We start from the raw sequence: 25,199 nt of genomic DNA on the forward strand, positions 1-25,199 counted from the left end.
TTAAAAACCCCATTGCCAAATTAGCTACAAAATATATTTTTTTAAAGTATATTTAGAATTCTAATGGTAAAATCAAGATCAATAGTTTTATCTTTTTTTATCTCATTTTTAAAATTTAAACAACTAAAAGGAAATATATTTAAACAAGTGAATAAAAAGATGATGAACAAGCATTGCCATCACCTTGGGCGAGTCATTTGCTTCTTACTGTATAATTTTATTTCCTTGCCTTGCCATTACAACATGGACATTTTCGATAAGGCTTCAAATACTAGTAAAAGTTTGTTCAAGTTGTCAATTCATCTTTGTTTTTCCAACAAGGATATTAATTCAAAATTTCTTTTTATTGAGTATCTTGCATCTCACTATTCCTTGCTCAAACATTAGGAGAGTATGGTGGATCAGAGCATCCATCACTTAAATCTTAAAATCTTTGATTGAGTTGAGAGTCCTATACGTATTAGTATTACATTTTTCCTTCTGTTTTTGAGAATGATTGCACCCTCATAATAATCCGTCTCTACTTTTTGTTGTTGAAGTATGCTCAAAGACCATTTATGAGATTATTGTAATAGTATATTTATTTACTTTATTTTTTAATAAAAATTATTAATAATTGTCTTTAGTCGTGTATTATCACGGAGACAACAATAATACATTGAAATTAATGTGTGGTTGATTGATGACAAGATATTGTCATGGATAGAGATATTAAGCCAACACACTCACATTTTAGCATAATAGTATATTGATTAACTCACCGTGAAATTGTTTGTTATATTATATGATAGTTACAATAGTTCTTATAATGAAAATGGTATATGTGATTCTTATATTTGAGGTCTATCATAACTCCAATATTGAGAGTTGACTACTTTGACACAATCAAATGTCGTCCGTAATTGATTGTACTGTAGGTATACTACAAAGTATGTAATATTATATCGGCGATATCTTATTTGATTTGTTAAATTATATCTCAAATCAAACGTAAATAGATATGACGTGATTTGAAGATCTAATTCCTTTATTGACCTCACGAAGTGTACAAAGAATCTCATACAATCCTCAATAACAGTGTGCTTGATTCGTCACACCGTGATAAATGAAAGTAGAACATTTGGAGAAAGGCCTCCAAAAAATTCATTTACAGGTATAGAAAGTAGGTCCAAACAATGAGTTGTCTTATAAATTTAGAAGGTTTGAAATTTGATTCCACCCCACAGTCCAAGGGCTCTTATCAGCCGGTAATGCAAAATTGAGCTCAAACATCTCCCTTGACATGTTACCACCTTCACTGAACCCTACAAGCTTTGCCACTATCTGAGCACTCTCCTCTATGTTTTTGACATCATGCGGATCTGTCCACAGCTTGTTTATGAATTGCATCTTCCTTTGCTTTCCTTCCAGGGGTACATCCCATTTAATGTACAATGCATCTCTCTCCTCCACACTCAATCGTGATGTCAACCTCTTTGCGAGGAATTCCCTTTCATGCTTCAGGGCTCTAATGCTGCAAGAAAACAGACAAATTCCAAGAAGGGATAAGCTAACACAATCAACTGAAAGCAACAAGAGATGTGTTGTTGAGAGAGAGAACCTTGATGACAAGGACACTGTGGGCTCATCTCCTACTATAGCTGGGCTTGCATTTCCAAGTTCTGCAAAATGGTGCTGCATCCAATTTAAGCGCCTAAGCTCCACTTCCATGTATATTTGGTCGGCAGGATCTCCCCTGAATAACAAATAAAATTGTGTCCTATGGATGATGGAGACATAGCAGACGTCCCATAACTCCATGATCTGTTGCCTTTGTTCCTTGAAGGTTACATGCCATGGAACTTGGGGTTCCTCTGGTTCAATTGCACTCTCATCAACCTCTAAATTGTATCCAGCCGCTTCATTAGCTTCCAGCTCAAGCACCTAAAAAACAAGTAAAAGAAAAACTAAATGAATTCCCTATAAATGAATAATAACAAAGAATGCAAGGCCCATCATAAAGAAAGGTCATTATTTTACCTGACAAACAAGTAGTTGCTTCTGGTATTGCAGTTTAGCAACACGCTCTTTCAGCTCAGTTACATATGCTCTTATGCTTCTTACATTCTCTTCAGCTGCATTCTGAAACATCTTCCGCATTTTCTTCATGTTAACTGAACTTTGACGTCTATATGGAGTGCTTTCCTTTGAAGAGACATCTCCAACCTGTTCACTCCTTGCAGGTGTTCCTTTCTCAGACTCTGGGAGTGTCTCCTTAGAGACAATGTCATCATCCTCTGGAGGTCTGTTTTCTTCATTATCAGGCTCCATAATTTGCTGAGAGGTTGATAGAGAGGAGCATGGAGATTTTATAAAATTTTGCCGGTTTGCAACATTACTTGAAGTTAAAGGAAGCAAACTGTTCTTTATAGACTGATTCTTGGTTTTGGAGGCTGCTTCACCGTTGGATTCTTGATTACTGCTTGGAAGAGACATTACCAATTTGTCTATTGACTTCTGAACATTCTCTAATTGCTCCTCAAGGTTAGCTATTGTGCTACCTTGTGAATGAAGTTTTGTTATCTCTTCCTTGAGGTTAGCACTGACACTTCTGTTAGGAGCTATAGTAGTTCCAACATCAACCTCCTTTTTAATAGACCTGACAGCACACATCTCCCTTATTTCTGCCTGCAGCTTGGCAATTGTCTCAGCTGCATCTTGATTACCTAGTCTATGATAAGCCACCTCTTTCTGGAGTACTTCCAAAGCTCGATTTGCTTCTTCTCCAAGCTGCTCTTGAAGGTGCTCAAGTTTACGAATTTCATGCATAAGTGTGAAAGGGGCAGTTGATGACTGCCTCATAGACTGCCTTAGCAATGTTTTCCTTGTTTTATCATTATGGTCTATTTCCTTCCTGTCGAGTTTCGGAGACAACACATCAGAATAAGACAAACACTTCTGCATTGATGGACGTGGTAACTCAATTGGGTTTGAAGTCTGAATAGTTATATTAAACAAACAAGAAAAAGTTAGTTAAAAATATTCAAAAAGGAAGAGAGAAAGTAAAGAGAATGAGGAGATATAGAAGGGAACCTGTTGATCATCCTGAAGTTTTCTGCGTAACTCATCCACCTCAGATTGTGCAAGATCTCTTTGGCGCTTAAGTTCTTCAATTTCCATTTCCATCTATAAAGCAAAAACAGAAAATGTGATTATATTTGGGTTCAGTTTCATTTGCAATATAAAACAATTCCAAATGAAACCAACTTGAATCGCTTATTACTTGTTGTATTTTTAAGTCTTTCTCCCTAGATAGATCAGGGGTTCGAAGCTCTGCTTCTAGTCTGGCTACTTCTTTCTGAAGATGTTTGACTAACTGTTTATCTGAAACAACCTTTCATGCAAAGAGAAAAATGTATTCATGTCAATTCACTTAAAAGTTCATGCATTTGGAAATCCATGTCAATCTCATTAAGCAAGAAGGAAAAAGTATGTACCATATTGACTTGCGCATTATTTGTCACTTCCTTTGCCCGGGTGGCAAAGAAGAGAGTATTACGAGATTGTTCAAAATGACTTAGTGCTGGACTCAAAGTACAAATGATGGCAGTACGTGCATTTCCACCAAGTGAATGCTGCAAAATACGAGTAAGCTTCGAGTCTCTATACGGTATATGACCACTTCTTTTTCCAACACTGCAAAGAGAAAAAATTTTCATTGACACAAGGGACAAATCAATCATGACTGCAAGACGAAATTGTTCCTTCAATCTACAGAAGTTCTCTATTAGCATTAATAAACTAGACATTAGCAAAAAGTTCTAATGAGCACCTAGAGTCAAGAGTATCTTTAAGAAGTTGTAGTTCTGCACAAATTTTGACAATAAGATTAGCTTAAGAGGATGACAATTTGCAGATAATTTTACATAAGTATTGATTTTACAGTTAAGTATAGAACAAGTAACATTTAGAGACATTAATGTAGTTTCCTTAGATTTTGGCAAAACAAAAAGGTAGTTCAGTCAGATGCAAGAAGGGTTAAAAGGTGGTTGTAGATGACAATCAAATATTACAATATGTAACTTTCTTTTTTTTCATTGTTCTTCTCACATGCTTCATAAGAAGCCTCTATTGCAGAGTACACTTAAAAAGTTTTAGAACAGATGAGGGACAAAAGTCAAGAAATATAATGATAGAAGAACAAAAATATGCTAAGATATATTCTGACCTGAGTTTTCTGATTACAGTTGTCAAAGTCATCAAACTAAGGTTAATATGACAACCTTCCTTCAGCCTTGCACCATCAGCATGAGTTTGTGAAGCTCTTTCACTACCAGCTAGATCCACAAAGTTCTGCAAGTGTTGATTCAAACAGTTTGCCATCAGGAACAAGAATGTATATATCCTTTTAGGATACTAAAACAAGTGTGGCTGTAAAGCTAATATTTACTAATTTTACTGGATAAAGTTGGGAAGGGATAAGATCATTCTTACCAGGCTTGCTACAAATGATCTCACACAATCAGAATTTTCACGCAGAGTACTTTGAATTGTCTGTAGTTTTATCCAAACAAATTTATGAGTTGGGGCATTGAGTATATATTAAGGAACCAACAGAAACCATCATTCATACCAGCCTTATTATTTGGTGTGATCGTGAGCTAGTATCATTTAAGGCAGTTTCACCAACTTGCCTTTGAGCTACAGAATGGCAGTAAAACAATTAGCCTAGCATTTAGAAGAGAAGGGGAAAAGTTTGTTATCTCAAAGCGATTTTCTTTAGTTACCTTCACAAATGCTAATTAAATGTCTTAAATGCTGATCGTTGCTAACTGTTTCTTCCACCAACTTCTCAACCACAGTGCCTTTCTGCAGAAAGAGATTAAAACTAAAAATTATAGTAAAAGAAAGAGGATGGTGAAAGAATCAAGTGCTTCATTCATTTGAAAGACATTAACTAAAGAGAGGCCATTACCTCTGGATCATCAAGAAGCTTGAGATTGCGGCCAGATTCTGAATTTAGCAGGTCCCTAACATTCTCATTGTAAATTTCTAATCCTGAAATTTTAATGGTAAAATCTCTCTCTGGTGTCTGCAACAATTTCAAATAAACAATAAATGAACAACGAAAAATCACAAGTCTCAACCATCTCAATGCAATGTTTTATGTTAATGCAACAAGCTACTCGTATAAATGTAAAGCAAATTACAGGTATCAAGAATAATTAGTTCAATCGAGGGAAACTCATCTCACATTCATTATATGGTGGTATATGTCATTAACAGCCTTCTCAGTTATTCCTCTCATCGTGTATGTCTTCCCACTGCTGGTTTGGCCATATGCAAATATAGTAGCTGTGCCAGAAATTACATAATTGAATTGTCTAATAAAGGGAATAAAGGGCTTATGGACAGGCTTCCCAAATGAAATAGTAGAAAAGAGAACACAACTTAGTACCATTTATGCCTCCCAAAGCAGACAACGCAACAGTCTTCACTCCTTCGTACACAGTTTCATTTAAGCATGAAGGTCCAAAAACTTTATCTGAGAAAACAAAAAGAAAAATCTCAACACTAAGTTACCATGAAACATGAACCAACTAAACAAGTTCGTAGGTAAGTTACCAAATATGAAAGGAGGAGGCTGAGATGTGCGTTCTTGAGAAGGATGCTTAGAAACAATGGTGTAGTCATCTTTGCAATCCCATGCTACTTGATCTTTGGCCAGTTGCTCCCTTTTACTCAATGGTCTCAACCTTACAGTAACTACAATCTTCTCTTCCTTTGATTTTGGGCCTCCAGGAGTTGTTACTGGTGTCCTGTCTATCTTCCTGGCCGGGGTTCCTGGAGTTCTGACTGTCATTTTTTTCCCTTAATTCCTTCGTGCCTTTGGAAATTAGAAAGACAAAATGTAATGCCGTCAGAACCCTCTCACCTCCCGAGCCGAAGGAAATCGACTGAAATTTTAACTGTGAAATGAATTAGTAGAAACAATTAGCATATTATGAACATATATATTTTATGTATACAAGGTCAACAATTTAAGAACATTTATGAAATTATGGAATTACTATTTAATCCAAATTCCAAAGATTAGATGTTAAAGAAGCTGAAGAAAAAAAATTACTCCTGAAATTTATCAAGCCTTCATAGTTTATATAAATCAGTTGAAAAAATTAAACAAAAAGGAAATAATACGAAAATTAAAGAGGTGGAAAAGCCAAATCTAACTTTTATTCATATTAAAATCCTAGAAACAAAAATCAACTAAATCCCAAAGGTAAAATTTGAATTTTCTCTAGCGAATTGAATTTTTTTTAAATCTCTAGGAATCACACATTTTCTAGCATAAAGTTTCCTTCAATTATCAGAAAATGAAGCATTTTCTGATATTTTGAACTTAATTCAGTACTGAATATCAAATTAATTTCATAAAAGGAAAGTTCACTTCCCTCAATTATTTTCCATATTCAACTTAAATCTTACCAAAAAAAAACGAAAAAACAGAAAATTTGTTTCTAAAAAAGATCACAATCACATACTTACTCAAATTTCTGGATCTAATCAAAAGATTATTTGAGACTTCCAACCACATAAAGAAAAGTTGAAGAAGAAGAGAGAGAGAGAGCGAGTTTAGGTTTGGAGAAGAGAGAACTTTAGAAAACTTTGTCTAATGGAAAAAATGAAAAGCCATTGAAGTGAGAGAGATGGGGGAGTGACCAATAGATTTGAAATTTAGAGCCTAACGGGTAGTTCATTTTCTCAACTATTCTTTTTTTAATTTCTCGCGAGATAATCTTCTTTTTATCGTGTGAGAACTGAGAGAAACGGACCTGCTTTTCTTTCATTTCTAATCTTAATAAACGGTTTTTAAATTTAGGGTAAATTACACTAACAGTCACTCAACTTTGGGATAGATGACAAAACAGTCACTCAAGTTTCAATTCAATCATTCAACTTTTAAAAAATAACAAAACAGTCCCCACTAACCATTTTCCGTTACGTCTGTAACGGAACTATCGTTTTCCGTTATTGACGTAACAGAAATGCCATTTTCCATCCCTCTCTCATCCCCCTCCCTCTTCCCCACCATCCCCCCTATCACAAGTCCCTCTACTTTTTTGCAGACCTCTCCACCATGTTGATAGCCAAAACAACTGTATCCTGCTTTCAAATTTTTAAAATTAAGAATATATATATATATATATATATATATATATAGAAACTGTCCTAGCTCCACAAGAAGGTACCCGTGAACTATTTTTACATGTCATTTAAAGGTTGCTTTTGTTGAAGCTCATCAACCCACTGAGGCTTCTTAGGAGAAGCTTTACCATGCTCAGAAGAATTCCAGTATCACAATGAGAAATGGTGAGCACCGTATGTTGGAGTTTCGTATAATATAACCTAAACTTGTTCAGACAAAGAGCCATGGATTAATCACCATTGACAAATACAACTCAAATGATAAACCAAACAGTAGAAGCAATCTGAATTTCGTACATGGACATCGCATTGAGACACTATTTCCTTCTTCCAATGAAGATGATGCAATTTAGGAACCCAATGAATCCCCTTGGCTTGAAGACGAAAAGATTCATAGGCCAGCTTAATCCAGTAATTACTTTCCATAGATACCTGTCTACACTGGCCTAAAAACCCATTAAATTTAAGGCATCCACAGCTCCATTGTCCATAGCATTCACAAACTCCATCTACACCGTGAGTGCAGGTTTTTCTCAGATCATCCTCTTCTACTCCATTTTGACCATAGTTAACACAAGCTCCATACTGACCCAACAAAGAAAATTTTGATTTATCTTGAAGAGATACATGCATATTTCCATTGATAGAATGGAGGATCTCCTGTTTACAAGGAAAAAAAAATCCAAACATTTTGAAATGAACTCCCAATAATTAAAACCATGCCCAAATGTCAAACAAGTTCAGCAAGATTACTGGTCCAGAACACAATAATAAATTTCTTTAATTTGGAAGTACCGTTTATCCTAAGCAATTATAATCATACATAAACTTCTAAAAAAATGGGAAAAAAGTACTTTACCTAAGCTTTACAAACTCAGCGAGAAATAACTTCAAAAACACAACTAATATTCATTTCTTAAAATGTCTAAATGACATTTTCCCTAAGCAATTTCAATTCATAAAAACTGTTATAGAAAATGAAAATCAGAATTAGTGCATTACCTGGAGGCAAGATTGCAAATTCGAAGAAGACTCCCGATTGGAATAGGGGGAAGAGGGGGAGAGGGCAATGGTGGAGAGGTCTGCAAAAAAGTAATGGGACTTGTGATAGGATGGTGGGGAAGAGGGAGGAGGATGGAAAATGACATTTCTGTTAAGTCAATAATGGAAAATGGTTAGTAGTGACTGTTTTGTTATTTTTTGAAAGTTCGGTAACTGAATTGAAACCTGAGTGACTGTTTTGTCAGCTACCCAAAAGTTGAGTGACTGTTGGTGTAATTTACCCTTAAATTTAATACTTAACAATAATTATTCTGTTGACGTCATTGGAGTAAAAACTTATAAGGTAAATTGCAACTAAGGTTACTAAATTATTAATAAATTTATATTTTGGTCACTTAATTTCAAAAAGTTACAAAATAGTTAGTAGACTATTTGAAAATTTTCATTTAAGTCACAAGATTGTTAAAATCGTTATTGTCTGGCCTTCTTCATTCGTACCACCTCCTGCACCAATTAAAAGCTCTTTTTTTCCATTATATTTTATAATTTAGTTATTTTTCATGAAATAGCTTTGAATCTCACGAATATGTGAACCAAAATGCAAAGAACCTTTATTTTTTGATATTCGACATTGATCGTCAGGTCGACTTGGATCTAAAGTACGTTCTTCTACTTGCCGATGGGTATTGATCCACTATATCAATCATAAAATTGTCGCTTAGAGCTCACTAGCCTAACTTAAAAAAAATAATAACATCCCGATGACTTAAATAAAAACTTTTGAATTATTCAGTAATCATTTTGTAATTTTTTGAAGTTAAGTGATCAAAACGTAAACTTATTAATAGTATAGTGACATAAATTTATTAATAGTTCAGTGATAGATGATGTAGTTTACCGAAACTTTTATAAGGTACGCTGACGATTTTTTTGTTGTTGTTATTTATATTATTATTTAAACTCCTGATTAAGTTGATATCACGAATTAATCAGGTATAAATCTAGGTAAGAAAATTACAAAAATGACTTTTTGGATTTAAAATAAATTACTAGACCATACCTCTTGTGGAGTCTTTTTCTCAATGGCAACGGATAGAGATCAGTTGATCAAAAAACATGCAATAGAGGCTGCTTCGGCCCAAAATGACTTTGGTAAGTTGGCATTTGAAAACATACATCGAACATTCTCCATGATCGTTCTGTTCATTCATTCTGCAACGCCGTTTTGCTATGAAGTATGATGAACTGTCAAGTGTCTCACGATCCCTTCTGACTTGCACAGTTTATTAAACTCATCAAAACAAAACTCTAAGTCATTGTCTGTGCGGAGGTACTTTGTAACACCCCTTACCCGAGACTGTTTCCGGAGTCGAGCATGATGCGTTATCTAACTTAACTTATTAGTTCGGAGCATAAAAATTTACTTTTAGAATTAATTTCACTATTCACGACAAAACTGTCCACCTGCGCGATTATCACTAATTTAATTATAACTCGAGTTACGAAACTCAAAATTTAAATCCGTAAATTTTCCCTAAAACTATACTCATATATATTCTTACCATAAAATTTTTAGAATTTTTGGTTTAGCCAATTAGTACAATTTATTCATTTAAGACTCCCCTATTTCACTGTCTGACGGTTCTGACCACCACTCACTAAAAATCAATTATCACAATATACAAATTTCATATGGTGTTTCTGCTTGTTTCTATAGAAATAGACTCACTAAGGAATCTATACATATAAATTATGACTCATAATTATTTCTTTACAATTTTAATGAATTTCTAAAGTCGAACAGAAGACTTTAAAACCATTCTAACCCTATTTTACTAAAATTCAAATATCTCAAAATATAAAATTCCTTTGCCTACAACGTTTCTTTCATGTAAAATAGACTTGATAAGATTTAATCCTATATATCATTCACTCTCTAATTCCATTTCTACTATTTTGGTGATTTTTCAAATTCACGTCACTGCTGCTGTCCCAAAAACTACTTCTTTGCAATTTTTTTACTTTTTATAGTTTCTTTGTTTTCATTACCATTTAATACATAACACCAAAACATATTCTTTATTGACCATTTCAATAGCTAATCTTTAGCCATATCATATGAACATACTCAAAATGAATAAGTCTCTATACATGTCATAACTTTAAATGTTTTGAAATCACATAATACCGAAATGTCCGTTGATAGTGTGATACGAGGCTCCGACGATCCCCAATTCGAGCAAGCTCAAAACACTATAAAACAAAGGAAAGGAAGAAAGGTGTAAGCTACTAATAGCTTAGTAAGTTACATGTAAACAATAAGTACTCATTTAATAATTAACATTTTTAACATTTAACTAATCAATACATTTCTTAGCAATTTCAATCACTTACACATGCACAATCTTACCAATTCACTTGCACATACATTTATACACTTAACATTTATCACATATGCTCATTCTTTCAAATGTACCTGCATACACACTTCATTTCATGTTCACTTTAACTCATTATTAATCCCGTTGAACACTCGGAATATACACGAATATGTAGAGAATTAGCACATAAGTGCCACACTGATATGTAGCCGAAGCTACCACTAATATGTAGTCGTAGCTACCACTGAAATGTAGCCGAAGCTACCACTGATCAATAACACTGGAAATGTCCACGGGCCTGCTCATACAAGCTGTCAGGTGTCTGTAACACATGCTAGATCACCCAGCACCCGAGACTCACTGTAACACTGTAACACTAGTCTCTAGTGACATGTCACTTATATCCACTTCTATTCCTAAGTTCAACCGGGAATTTACACTTAACACTTTATTTTAAACACTTTATCACTTGAATAATTCATTAACAATTTTCCTTCCACATTCAATATTAATTCACATATCAAATATAATTCACAATTTATAAAAATATATTGCTATTATTTACACGTAACTTACCTCGGATGCAAAACGACTATTTTCGTAAATTAGTCAATAACCTTCTCTTTTCCCCAATCATTTCCACTATTTCTTCTTTCTTGATCTATATTAACACAATTTAATATATTTTATCAACATTCCATTCAAATACAATTTATACACAATATTTTGAAAAATTTACATTTTCCCATAACTTTTCAAAATTACACTTTCGTCCCAAAGCTCGTAAAAATAAAATTCACTAAATTTCTTAAATTTCAAACCTCACTAAATCATATTTCATGCTCATATCAGCCCTCAATTTCACAAAATCACAACTTTATGCACACTTTACTATCTTTCACAATTTAGTCCTTTTTCAACTTTTTTATCGAAATTTATCTAGTAAAACTCGTAATTAACACTTCAAACATTCATTATCTAACATCACTTATCAAATTACAACTATATCAAGAATGGGTCAATTTTTAAACTTTAATTCCATTTAAAATAAATGGTAGAAACATGAAATTCAAGCCTCAATAAGCATAAAAATACGAAAATAATTAAAAACGGGGCAAGAAATCACTTACAATTGAGCTTAGAAAAATCAAGAACCCTAACTATGGTAACATGGAATTTTTGGCAGCAAGCTCCGATTTTGAAGAAGATGAACACTTATTTTCATCTTATTTTGTCTTTTATTCAATTTTGACAAAAATGCCCTTGACCCATTTACTTAGATATCTTTTCTAGAATTACCCTTATGTGTCCATAACACTAATTTATGGTCTATTTGCCATATAAACACTTCCAATTTCATGCAATAATTCAATTAAGTCATTTAATCACTAATTAGATACACTTTGCATTTTTTTCTCAATTTAGTCCTAAAAATTCAATTAGGCACTAAATCATTAAAATTTCCTATCCATATTTTCACACAATATTTCAATCAATTGATAATTAATAAAAATTTATAAAATTAAACTATTTCACTTCGAATTTGTGGTTACGAAACCACTATTTCGATTAGGCCCTATTTTGGGCTATCACATACTTTATTTGTTTTCCCATCTATTTTTCAATCATAGTTTTCCAAAACTTAAATGTGAAAAACACATCACTTTTCTGCTTCAGGAAGAATGCCCATACTTTTTTGGAAAAATCATCAATATAAGTTAGCAAGTAATTAGCTCCACCTCTTGAAGGCACTCTGAATGGCCCCCACAGATCAGAATGAATATACTCCAACGTTCCCTTCGTGTTATGGATTCCTCTGGTGAATCGAACTCTCTTTTGCTTCTCAAAAACGCAGTGCTCACAGAACTTCAGTTTGCAAATTCCTTGCCCATCAAGAAGTTCTCTTTTACTCAACTCTATCATGTCATTCTCACTCATATGCCTTAGGTGCATATGCCAAAGTTTAGTAATATATTATCTAACAAGGAAGAGGAAGCGGCAGTTGCATCACCAGTAACAGTAGAATCCTACAAAACATATAACTTGGCAGTCTTTATCTGCCCTTTCATCACAACGAGGGAACCTTTGAAAATCTTTAAAACCCCACTTTCATCTGTGTATCTGTACCCTTTTGAATCAAGAGTACTCAATAAAATTAAATATCTCTTCAATTCTGGAATAGGTCGTACGTCACTAAGTGTTCTGACAACTCCATCAAACATTTTAACTTTAATTGTTCCAACACCTACGGTTTTACACGAAGCATTATTTCCTATCAAAACAACACCTTCAGACATTGTTTCGTAAGTTGTAAACCAATCCCGATTGGGACTCATGTGGAAGGTGCAGCCCGAATCAAGGATCCACTCCTTGCTCACTATAGAATTGTTGACAGAAGCGGTTAGAAGTTCACCATCGCTGTAGTCTTCTACAACATCAGCTTTACCAGAATTTTCTGGTTGTTTTCCCTTTTGATTCGCAGCTTCCCTTTTGATCTTATTCTGTAGCTTACAGCACTCAGATTTAATATGCCCTTTCTTCTTGCAGAAGTTATAAGTTTTACCTCTATTTGAAGACTTCGATCTACCTTTAGATTTACTGCAAGGATTCTGTTCTTGTGTACTTCCACGATCATCATTAGCATTCCGATCTTGTCTTCCACGAACAATGAGACACTCTCCTTGAGAGTCAATTTTAACCACGAGATGCTTTATCTTATCATACGAGGTCAAAGAATCATAAACCTCATCAACTGTGAGAGACCCGCAGCTATATAAAATCGTGTCTCTAAAGGTTGAATAAGACGAGGGCAACGAACAAAGTAGAATCAACCCTAGATCTTCCTTATCATACTGAACCTCCATGGTCTCCAAGTTTGAGAGAATTTTTTTAAACATTGTTAAGTGTTTATGCACAGATGCACCTTCCTCCAAATGATGAGCATAAAGACGCTGCTTCATATGCAGCTTATTGGTTAGAGTTTTAGACATACATATTTGTTCCAACCTCTTCCATAATCCAGCGACGGTCTTCTCCTTCATCACATCCTGCAAAATTTCTTTAGACAAATGTAGATGTAACTGTGTTAACGCCTTTCGATCCTTGCGCTTCTTCTCTTCCTCCATCAATGTCAAAGGCATCTTATCTACCCCTAGCAGGTCTTCCTCTAAGTCCATCTGTGCAAGAACTGTCTGCATCTTTATCTGCCACAACGCAAATCTGGTGTTGCGATCCAACAGTGAAATTTCATACTTCAAAGATGTCATTACCGTGATTAAGATGAACAACCCGGAAATTTGGATACCAATTTGTAAAAATAGAATGTCAGTAATGACAATATATTGCAAAGAAAAAAAATAAAAATAAAGAACACACAAATAGGGGTGAGCAAAACTCGATTCGACTCGAAAAAATCGAAAAAAAATTCGAATTTCGAGTTAAACGAATCGAGTTATTCGAGTTAATCGAGTTATTCGAATCAACTCGAATTTTTTTTTCGAATTTCGAGTTCGAATCGAGTTGAGTTTTTGAATTCGAATAACTCGAATAATTCGAATAATTCGAATATCAAACTATAATATTTTACATTTTTACCCCAAACTCCCAAGCCTTTTTACTTTTCCCTCAAAACTTTTACTCCTTCCCACTTTCCTCCCAAAACTTTTACTCTCCTCCCCTCCCAACCCCCCAATTTACCCAAAATCTATTTCCCACCAAAATTTTACTCCCAAAAACCCTCAAAACCTTTTATTTTCCCCTAAAACTTTTATTCCCTTCCCATCCCACCTCCCATCTATCCCAAACCCTCCCCCCTCCAATTTTTTTTTAATATTTTCCCTCCAAAATTTTACTCCCCCTATTTACTTTCCCTCAAACTTTTATTCCCCAAAACTTTTTTATTTTTCCCTAAACTTTTACTTCTCACCATTTACTCTCAAATAAAAATCAAAATTATCCAAAAAATCACTAAACATAAATAGTAATAATTTTATTTATATCTACTATTTATATTATTAAATTAAATTTCACATTTTATATTATTTATATTATTGAATTGTTTAGTCATATTGAATATTTATATTAAAATTGAATTATTAATTATGCCATAAAATATTCGTGTTAAAATTTTATATTGGTATCAATTTCACATTTTATTTTTAAAATAATTTTTATTAAAAATCATATTTTTACATTTAATATATTTTTAATTCTAAAATACATAGTGACAAGAATCAAGATAATTGAAACAACTAAGCAAGCAAAGAAGCTAACCAAGATATAAAAATTAATAAATAAATTATGAAGTGATGAAAGTTAATAAAAAATTTGATTAAGGTGGACAAATTTTATTACGATGGGTGACAATGGTTACAAGGACCCAAAATTATTTTTTAAAATTTAACTCGAACAAATATATTCGATTCGATTCGAATTCCATCTCACTCGACTCGATTTGAGAAAACTTCAAATAAAGTTAGGATGATAAAATGATATTCAAAAACTCGATTAACTCGAAAATTTTCGATTCGATTCAATTCGATTCGATCGAATGCTCACCCCTACACACAGATTTTTACGTGGAAACCCTTTCAGGAAAAAAAACCACGGGCAAAGGAGAAGAAAATTCACTATGTCAAATTCGAATTATTATAAAAGGAGTTTCGGCTACATCTATTTATAGGTTGAAAAAACCTAATTCTAATTAATGTCAAATATATTATGCTAATAAATGCTAAATATATTATACTCATAAATACTAAATCTTTTAAAAAGAAGATATATTTTGTTTAAATTAACTTGCAAGCAATCTTTTAGAATTTGAGTCACACAACTCTAACAAATAATTTTATTAATATTTACGCAATTATGACCAACTCACTATGCAGATGAAAATTATATGCTAAAAATATATTTATTAAATGCTTACGTAAAAATCGATAAGCCAAAAATTGAGATACTATGGTATTAGATTAAAACCTCAGTGAGTTTTTAATTTTTATTGATTTTATATTAAAATATATAAGAAAAACATTTACATTATAGTTACCTTGAAATGTATGGTGTGTTAATATTTTTAGAAGAGTGACGGATGAAATCATTTAAAATATAGTATAAATAATTTAATTTAACAAAAATCTTCTAATTAATAGATAACAATTTGCACCATATCAGATTGATTCGAATCAAAATTACCTTAAACAAACGTAATTTGAAGATATGAAGTCGGTTTCACGTAAAAAACCTATGACTGTTCAATACAATGATACTTGCAAGCAGTTCGTCATAAAATAAATTGAACTCGATTTGATAATTATCAAGCTAAATTCAAGCTCAAGCTACCAATTGAGTCAAATTCGAACTTAATAATATTCAATTTCAACAACTCATAATCTTATCTAACTTTTCATATTTTTTTATATTATTACCCTTAATATGTCATTAACCCTAAACTTAAATATCGAACTCAACTCAAGATCGAATTAGAGCTTGAGTACAAAAATTAGTAATCGAACTTAATTCCATTGAACTTGATTCAAGCTCGAGCTTAAAAATAGATATTTGATTAAGCTCAACCCGAGTATCGAGCTCTGAATTTTAAGTCAAGCTCAACTCAGACTAATCTTGTTTACCTAATCTAATCGTTTTGGATTCATAGTTTCTAGTTAATTCCATTTCCATGTATCTTGTCCCTTCGCTTCAATAACAAAGCTGATGAGAACCAAATTAACAAAACATTTCTAAAACTCAATCTTACACCATTAGAAGCAATACCACATAATCAAAACAAATCCATCCATCATTTCTCTGCTTCCTTAACAACTCCTAAATCTCAAAATTTTAAATACCTCCATAAAAAGCAGTTTCCAGGACAGAAAGGTGTCAAAACACTTAAAACACACACACACACACACACAAAATACTTATCTATGCCTCTGTAACTGGGAACTCAAACACAACATCCTTTCCAGCAAGCTTCCGGTAAACCGCAGAAAACGTCTCGAGCTTATACTCAGTGTTGTTCCTTTCCTTTGGGTCCAAAAAGACCTGCCAAAAAGGCAAAGATTGTATGAAAAATGCCCTTTGAAAAAAGCAATTGATGTATGAACTAGGAAAGATGACTACAATCATAACAAGCCTCCTAATATATGTTTAGTTTTTCGACATCACATTGCTTTTTCATCAACACTTAGAACCTAATTGTAGTGTTACTAAGTAGTATGACATTGGAGGTTCTACCTTCATTATCTTTGATCCATCGATTCTATATCTAGTACGCTTTCCAACAATCTCAGCAGGTAAGACGATATCTTCTAGCATTGCCTCATGTACAGCGGTCAATGTGCGGCTACGCGGCCTCTGAACAGCAGAACCTTTCTTTGGAGGCCTCAGTATCCTCCGAGTGGCAATGAGAATCACATCCTATCATATATGGATAAACTACATTAAAGCTTAACACCAAGAGCATGTACTTATCAATCAAACCACTTGATAATCAATAAATCACCACCACAAGTACAAACTGAAATTTATGTAACACAGTAAAACCATTGAGCTAAATTGTTATTGAACTTGGAACAAAACCTCGATCCCTCATTGTAGAAAGGAGGAAGGAATATCTTATTAGTCTTTATCATACCTTGCCACTGAACTTCTTTTCAAGTTCCCTCACAAGCTTAACATGAACCTTGCGAAAAGCTTTCCTTAATCTGTAGGGAACATGGATAACAACAGCTTTCCGGCTCCCGGAAACATCAATTTGGCTGCAAGTGAACAGATTTATATCAATCATATAATGGAAAAATACATATGTGACATTATTAAGAATCCCAGTGAATCATTTTCTTACACTGCTGAATTAATGTAGAGATCTTTGAGGTCACTTTTCAGGTCCTGGTTGGTATTCTCCAAATCGAAGAATGCCTGTTACAAAGGTCAAAGAGGCATAATGAAATCATACCCAGAATTTCTATCAACTTTCCAAGTGCAACAAACAAACAAACAAAAGAGCGTTTTAAAACCTGGGCAACCGACTCCTCAAATTCAGTTGGTTCAACATCCTTATCCTTGTGGATCTTCATCATTGATGTATACATCCTCAAGATCTGCAAGAGAATGTCATTACAAATTAGCTATCACAATTGTTGAACCAACAGTTTATACTTGATGAGACAGAATAATCAGGGAACGTATAGATGAGACAGAGTAACATGCAGTAGGAGCGAAAACAGAGAATCAAATCTAGCAGAGTGAAGCAGATAACTCAAAATCTAATGTCTCAAGTAGAAAGCAATCTTCAAGTTAAGTTTAAAGTTACCTTATTTGAATTACTGGCCTGGCCTGCTCAGGGACCGGAGAAGGGGAGAAGAGAAGGAGGAGAAGAGGAAGAAAGGGCTGCTGAGAGGCTTGTTTGACGGCGGGGCTGTGTAAGGAGACTGCACAGTGGGTCGTTAAATTTTTGAAAACCTAATTTTATTGGCATAATAGAACATTTAAAAATTTTAATTTAACAAAAAAAATTATAGAACTTAAATTTATGTAATTTAGAGAGTTAATTGTAACAAACATCCCCAAACTATGAGTTCATTCTAAATTGATCCTTAAACTTCAAATCATTCTAATTATATCCCTAAACTATCAAGGTTATATCAATTAGACCTTTACATTACTAACATTGTTAATTTAATCATTAACCGACAAGTCGATCTTATGTGATGTAATTTAAAATGCAAATTTTAAAGAAAATGAATATTGTAAAATAGATGTTTTAAAAACTTAGTTTTGAGGTTTTCAAAACTTTTATAGAAACTTTGTCTTTCACTCTTTCTCTTTTATTTTTATTTTTCAGTTATACTTTATTTTTAGTTTTGCTTTTGAAAATTATGCAAAATGTTATATTTTTCTTTAAAGTTATCATTTTAAATTTAGTTAGGTATGATTTGAAGTATCATTTAATGATTAAATTAACAATTTTAATAACAAAATTAAGAATCTAATTGATATAACATTAATAGTTTGGGAATGTAATTAAAATATTTTGACGTTTAAGAAACAATTTAAGAATGATGATTTGAAGATGTCGGTGCAATTAACTCTAATTTAGATGTTGTTGGTGTTTATATTTTGTTTTGTATTTGTTATTTTACGTGTTATTCAGTAATAATGAGAAATAGTTTATACTTTTATATTTTTATTGTATAACATTTATTTATTTTTACAGTTGTAGAATATAAAATTAAATAATTTATTGTACAGAAAGGTTAAATTTTGTGATTAATCCTCTACTAAATCAAGTATAAAACATCCAAGTACACAATCATTAACACAATATATCAAAAGTTCATTAGTCAAGCAAAATATAAAGTATAAACCATGCACTCATCAAATAAGTTCACTTTCAAAATCTAAAGAAATGCTCAATATATCAAATATATAAAAAAATATCAAGATATACAATAACATAACATACTCAATATATAAAAAATACCAAGATATACAAAAACATACCGAACATACTCAATATATCAAATATATCAAAATGGTAAAGAAATGTATTCAAGACATGAAAGTTCCCCCAGTGACCTAGAGACATGCCCAAAACTAATTCAAAGAAATGAATTACAAAAAATCAACTGATATAGCTAAGACTCGAGAGCTCGAATGTTGCAATTGACTAACCACTACTTGAATTCACTTCTAAGACTTATGCGCGAAACAAACAATCCACACATTAAGCATTATAAATCTTAGTGGTACTAAATAACCAATCTCCTAATATAAAATCATTAATCATTAGCGAATGCTACCACAACAATAAATCAGTGATTGGACACATTTCCTAGGTTCATTACAACATCCATCATTACTTTTTTTATAATTCCAAGTACACAATTCAAAACAATTAACATGTTCAAAATATATATCGCGAAATCTCGATATTACATATCTCTTTTCCACACATTATAGCAATCATCAAATTCATTTAACAAACATCATTATCATAATAATTATCATTAAATTAAGCCTCTATTAACCAATTATAGATCAAAATGGAAACTTGAATTTATCCCCAAACACTCCACAAAATGTGCACAAACACCAAGGGGCAAAAATGTACTAATGCGTGTAAAAACATGACTTCTCCTAACACTCTAAAAATGTACACAAGTGTTAAATGTAAGCTCACACAAGCACCAATAGAATGCACACAAGCCCCAAATCTTCCTCATCACAAAACAAATTCTATGACATACCTCAACCATTTCTAACATTGTTTAACAATGAAACATATTATCAGAGCAACAAATATGTCATCATGATCATATCTCATTAATTCCAATACAAAACAAGCCCATGTTTTTTTTTTGTAAAATCATCTCAACTCACAATAAACACGTATATGACATAAAATAGATTATGCATCAATAATACATATAATCAAAAACTCATCACCAATAAAACGATGCTAAATTACTTGATTGAATCTATATTATAAAAATAAGTCAAGTTAACACAAACTAAAATCATCACATTTTAGTTATGTTCTTCTTCTCCATAGCCTCGGAGGATTCAACCACTTCTTTTGCTACAATAGTCAATCGAAACGATGAAATAAAGTTAAAAAAACATAATCAAGCATTAAAATCAGTTATAACTATCAATGAGATGAAATTTAATATAGTGAGAACTTTAAGACTTCTAACTCAAACTCAAGAGAACTCTAAACAAATCCATTCAAACTTGAAACCTTTAAAATTAAAATTAAAAATTCTTAAATACTCAAAATCCACCAACAATACAAGTTCTTACATACACTCTCTCTAGAACAACTTAAGCACCCAACAATGAAATCTCAATACAGCTCTATTAAAATTAAGACCAGACCTTAGTTTCTGCCTTCTCATTCCACTCTAAACATAAAACTAACAAGAATCTAACTCAAGGACATCAGAAAAACATTAAATCAAATCTTTGTCATGCTATTTTGAAAATTGCTAAAAAATAGGAAAAAATGGAGAAAAATCAAATATCAGCTTCTATTGTTTAGAAATCATAGATTAAGATTAGAAAACATGTCACCTTGCTGGAAAATATTGAACAAAGAAATCGAAAAATGTTGAAATTCTTATTTATGAGATCTTGTAATGAAAGGATTTAATGAAAAGCGAACTTACCAAATAAAAGTTGATTGAAAGAAAATCAAACTTGAGAGAATTTTAGAAATATTTGGAAAGCTACTCTTGCAAAAATGTACTCAACCATTCCCTCCAACAACTAATTCAAAATGTGATTGACTAATTAAAGACCTCCCCTCTTCTAAGTGCTATTTTCTAGTTTTCTCACATTAACCTCACTAATATTGTCAACCTTACAATTCAGTCTATAGGCCTTAATCTCCAATTTACAAATTCTCACTAATTTAATAATTTTAATTCATAATCATTATTATGGGAAACCTCTTAATTTAACTTCTCGGAGCAACTTAGCTTAAGAAATCCAACCCGAAATTGAACTTCCAATAAACTTGATAGATCTTTTTTAGTCATACAATGGTTCAAAAATAAGTTCGCATTGATCGGGATGTTTACAAAGATCATCCCATTTCACAAGATGAATTATTCGTTTTTTTTTCAGTGTATCCCTATATGAAATGAAAGATGTTTTCGCCTATAGATTGCATCAAGTAAACTAGAATTGCCGCCAAGATTGCCTTGGTAAGCGTGATTCTGTCTACTAAAGAGAGAGTTTTCGCCTTCCAACATGTCAACTTCTGTCTCATGTTTTGAACAAGATGCTGACATGTATCCTTCATGACATGTTGGTGTAATAAAAGAATCCTTAGACACACTCCCAAATCATTAACATGAGAAAATTCAAGACCACAACTGAGAGATCCTCTTAGAGATAAGGGGCACATTCTTGAAGAAGAAAATGTGCATCTTAAGTACACGAATCCAATGTCTAGATCTGCCACAAAAATCATTCAACACTCTCTTAACAACCTCCATCTGGTCAAACAGAAGATTCAATAAATAAAACTAAATCATCAACGAAGAATAGATGAGATATGCTAAGACCATCCTTAGCAAGTTCTTTCTCGCCCCATTTTGCACCTCTACATCGATACATTGAGCCAAATATTCCATTAAAAAGAACAAATAGACAAGGTGAGAGAGGGTACTTTTTAAAAAAAATATTAAATCATATTGTTTAATGTATATTTTCATATTATTATCATTATTTTATTTTGTTGGATTGATTTCTTAAATAAATAGTACCAAGTTTGTTTTTCAAAATAAAAAAAAAATTCGATATTTTCACACAAGTCAGGTACTTACTATTTAATCATTAACATTTTATTTTTATTTTTTATATTTAAAAATAATAAATAAAATATTTCAAAATACGTGGATGCTATTTAATTATTAATATAATATTATACTAAATTAACATGTAAATAAGTTTGATCAATACGATTTTTTTTCCAAAATAAAGTTTTTGGAAAAGTAATTCTCAGAAAGTATTTTTTTTTAAATATTATTTAACCTCGCCATCCATGGCCGTTGAGGTGTATAGGAACAATTTAGCCTAGACTTGATGCATTTGGGTGGTGAGGTGCATTTATTTCTAGACTTTCTCAACTACTAGAATCAATTTTGTTAACTGAACCTTGCCACTTTTTTCATTAATTTTGGTCTTATCATCCACCCAAAGTAAGTGATTGAAGCTTTAGTGCCCTAGGTGTTTTAATTTTATCTAATTTTTTTATTTCATAATAATATACACATATTATTCATTATTCATTACTATTATGTTGTTAATGATTTGCATGTTAAGCAAATGGTATAAGGAGACATTACTCATTGATCATCTATGAGAAAATAGCATAAGAAAAGAGTTTTGTATGCGAAAGACAATCAATAATTTAAACATGTTAAAGTAAATGGTACAAAAAATAATGACCTATTGATTACCTACGTTAAACTACGAGAAAGTGGCATAACAAAGGAATTTTTGTGGGAAAAAGATAACTATAGTTGGTAATTTTAACATATTCATTTTTAGTGGGATTATGAGGAGCAAGTAATTCATGCAAGAACTATTAGGTCACTTAAAATCCCTGCAAGAAGATAGCTTGTCTTAGTTATCGGATTGTTATGAGCTTAGGCTCAAATTAGTCTCAGGCTTGGATGGGCTTTCGGACCTGGCCCTAGTTTGCTAGCTCTACATGCTCGTTTTAACTTTTGGACAAAAATATACAAATAATAATTGTTATCCTCAAAATACATTAAGAATTGGGTGAATTGGTGTTAAAAAAACTAAAGAAAAAAACAAGCTCAAAAACTTTGCACAATGATTTTAGAGTGGTTCGTCCTCAATTGCCTACTTTCACTACCTTAGCATCCCTCAGCTAAGAATTTTTCCTTATTCACTAATTGATACCTTTCAAGGATAAAGTATAAGTTTTACAAACTTTATCTTTTAATTTGGTAATATAGCACCACAATTCCCCTCAAGATTTTCTACTCAAAAACCTTATTTAAACTGTCAAATAAGATAAATAAGAATATGAAACAAATGAAACCTCTCAAAGGTGAATATACAAAGTTTAAGAACTCACAAATACAATTAAGCACTTGTATAATGAATAACAAGTATTTTTGAAAGAAAGATGAGAATAACAAATGAGAGATTGGATTTTTTGCTCTTTGATCTTTATAAGATTGTTTCTCATCGTCATTGGAGTGTTTTTGGACCCTATTTATACACTCTCATTGATTTGTAGTTGTTTGAAGCTGTTAGAAGAAATTTCTAACGGTTGAAAGCATTAAATCTACTCATTAATGATAATCTGCAAGCATATATATTAGTATCTAAAAAGGTATTATTGATACCTAGCATAAAAATAGCCATTGGAATTGACTAGGTATTAATACCTCCAAGGTAAGTACCAACCTCATGGGTAGGTATCAACACGTTGCCCTTCTTTTAAAAAATTGGCTACTAATTTTCAATGTACTGATACTTAAGGTTTAAGTATTAATACATGGAGTTAGATATTGATACCTTAAGGTAGGGTATCAATACTTTACCCTTTTAGAAAGTTTTTTTATTAATGAGTTTCAATGTATCGATACATTAGGCTTGGGTACTAGTGAACGAAAATCTTCTACTCCCACCCTATGCCCAATTTGTGCCCCCTCCATTATGTTAAGCAACACACTATTTTTTTTTCTTTTTTTAAATTTTTTTGCAACTCATTTTTTATTTTATATTAATTGTAGGACTAAAATTGGTAAAAAAAAATAAAATTAAAAATGTAATAATAAATAAAAATTAAATCAATTCATTATTTTTAATTATAAAATAAAAACAAAAATAGTGAAAGATTGATATTGAGTTTTAACAAGATAGTTCTTGAATTAAATTTACAACATTAAACTAAAAGTAATTAGTTGTTCATATATTAATTTTTACTATACTCAATAGAACACATGTCATATTCAGAACTCGCTTGTAGAGTTTAAAAATTTCATAAACTGGTGGAATGGTTTTCCTTAAACTAAATAATTAAACTAAATTGAATTAAATTTGCAACATTAAACCACACGTAATTATGGCGTGGATCTTCAGTCACAACATATGTATTTGCCAAGGATAAATCTTATCGATTCTTCATCTGCTATACTTTGTATTAATTAGATTTTGTTTTATAGTTGTTTGAATTTATATTTATAATTGTATTGTAATGTATTTATTACATAATAAAAACTTTTAAAAACTTATTTTCAAAATTCATGTATAATTGAGTGTGGTTTAAATTTTTTTTTTTAGAACTTAAGATAGTTAACTACTTAGTTTAATGTTGTAGATGAGATAATTTTGAATATTTTTATTTTTATTTTTATTTTTTATGAATTTTGAAGGATCTTGGGATGGAGTACTAAAAAGATTTTTGAATGTTGAAGGTATTTTAAATAATTTTTATTCAGAAAAATTTTTTATGAGTTTTTAACATTTGAATTTTTAAATATTACTAAATTAATTTTCATTTCTATGATTAAAGTAATGAAAAAAAATCAAAACTAACCAACAACAAGACTAAACTTTGAATTCTCATGGATGAAATATTGTTTAAATGGGTAAAATATTATATGAATGAATAAAATTGTCTCTTATTTAAATCATGTCATTAAATGTTTATTTATATCTTTATTTAATTTATTTCTACTATTTTATTTGGAGTAAATTGACCCGCAACCTGTAACATCCCGATTTAGGGCCTAGTCAGAATAGTGGTTTCGGGACCACAAAACCGATAAGAAAAAAATTATTTTTACTATATTTTTATGGCCTACAATTTCACAGAAAGATTTCGTGAAAATTTCGTTCAAAAATTTTTACGTTTGGGCACTCAATTTAGTCAAAAGGACTAAATTGTAAAAAGTGCAAAAGTTGAGTTTTATACGTTAAATGTATTTAATTGTTATGGAACTATAAATTAGGAGTCCTTATATGGTAATTATACCATTAGTTAGTGATGGACAAAAATGGACATGAGATAAGTGAAATAGGATTTTTTTAAGGGCATTTTAGTCATTTAGTAAATAAATAGAATTAAAAGGGGAAAAG

General features: G+C 31.8%; 3 protein-coding genes across 4 annotated transcripts; all 3 read right to left on the reverse strand.

The window, feature by feature from the left end:
• Nucleotides 1–1,006: 1,006 nt before the first annotated feature.
• Nucleotides 1,007–6,943, reverse strand: LOC105787976 (kinesin-like protein NACK1). 2 transcript variants are annotated; one of them, XM_012614629.2, is made up of 15 exons: nt 6,526–6,943; nt 5,605–5,948; nt 5,438–5,524; nt 5,234–5,334; nt 4,955–5,071; nt 4,767–4,848; nt 4,613–4,680; nt 4,474–4,533; nt 4,208–4,332; nt 3,477–3,675; nt 3,263–3,373; nt 3,073–3,165; nt 2,020–2,976; nt 1,601–1,923; nt 1,007–1,513 (listed from the first exon to the last, which is right to left on the reverse strand). In XM_012614629.2, exons 2-15 carry the CDS (start codon nt 5,840–5,842, stop codon nt 1,186–1,188), a joined length of 2,889 nt encoding a protein of 962 aa, XP_012470083.1. In that variant the 5' UTR covers nt 5,843–5,948; nt 6,526–6,943; the 3' UTR covers nt 1,007–1,185. The 2 variants fall into 2 exon arrangements, with proteins under 2 accessions (XP_012470083.1, XP_012470088.1); XM_012614634.2 differs by having other exon boundaries at nt 6,522–6,943.
• A 151-nt stretch (nt 6,944–7,094) lies between these two features.
• LOC105787997 (uncharacterized) lies at nt 7,095–8,272 on the reverse strand. The gene is made up of 3 exons (XM_052634080.1): nt 8,188–8,272; nt 7,483–7,845; nt 7,095–7,386 (listed from the first exon to the last, which is right to left on the reverse strand). The coding sequence occupies exons 2-3, from the start codon at nt 7,816–7,818 to the stop codon at nt 7,336–7,338; spliced, it is 387 nt and encodes a 128-aa protein (XP_052490040.1). The 5' UTR covers nt 7,819–7,845; nt 8,188–8,272; the 3' UTR covers nt 7,095–7,335.
• An 8,009-nt stretch (nt 8,273–16,281) lies between these two features.
• LOC105787968 (40S ribosomal protein S7) lies at nt 16,282–18,052 on the reverse strand. Its single transcript, XM_012614614.2, has 6 exons — nt 17,884–18,052; nt 17,588–17,671; nt 17,416–17,489; nt 17,206–17,329; nt 16,806–16,988; nt 16,282–16,613 (listed from the first exon to the last, which is right to left on the reverse strand). Exons 2-6 carry the CDS (start codon nt 17,660–17,662, stop codon nt 16,494–16,496), a joined length of 576 nt encoding a protein of 191 aa, XP_012470068.1. The 5' UTR covers nt 17,663–17,671; nt 17,884–18,052; the 3' UTR covers nt 16,282–16,493.
• Nucleotides 18,053–25,199: the final 7,147 nt, after the last annotated feature.

This window comes from Gossypium raimondii, chromosome 7 (assembly GCF_025698545.1).
Source record: "Gossypium raimondii isolate GPD5lz chromosome 7, ASM2569854v1, whole genome shotgun sequence".
In the NCBI taxonomy this organism is placed as follows: domain Eukaryota; kingdom Viridiplantae; phylum Streptophyta; class Magnoliopsida; order Malvales; family Malvaceae; genus Gossypium; species Gossypium raimondii.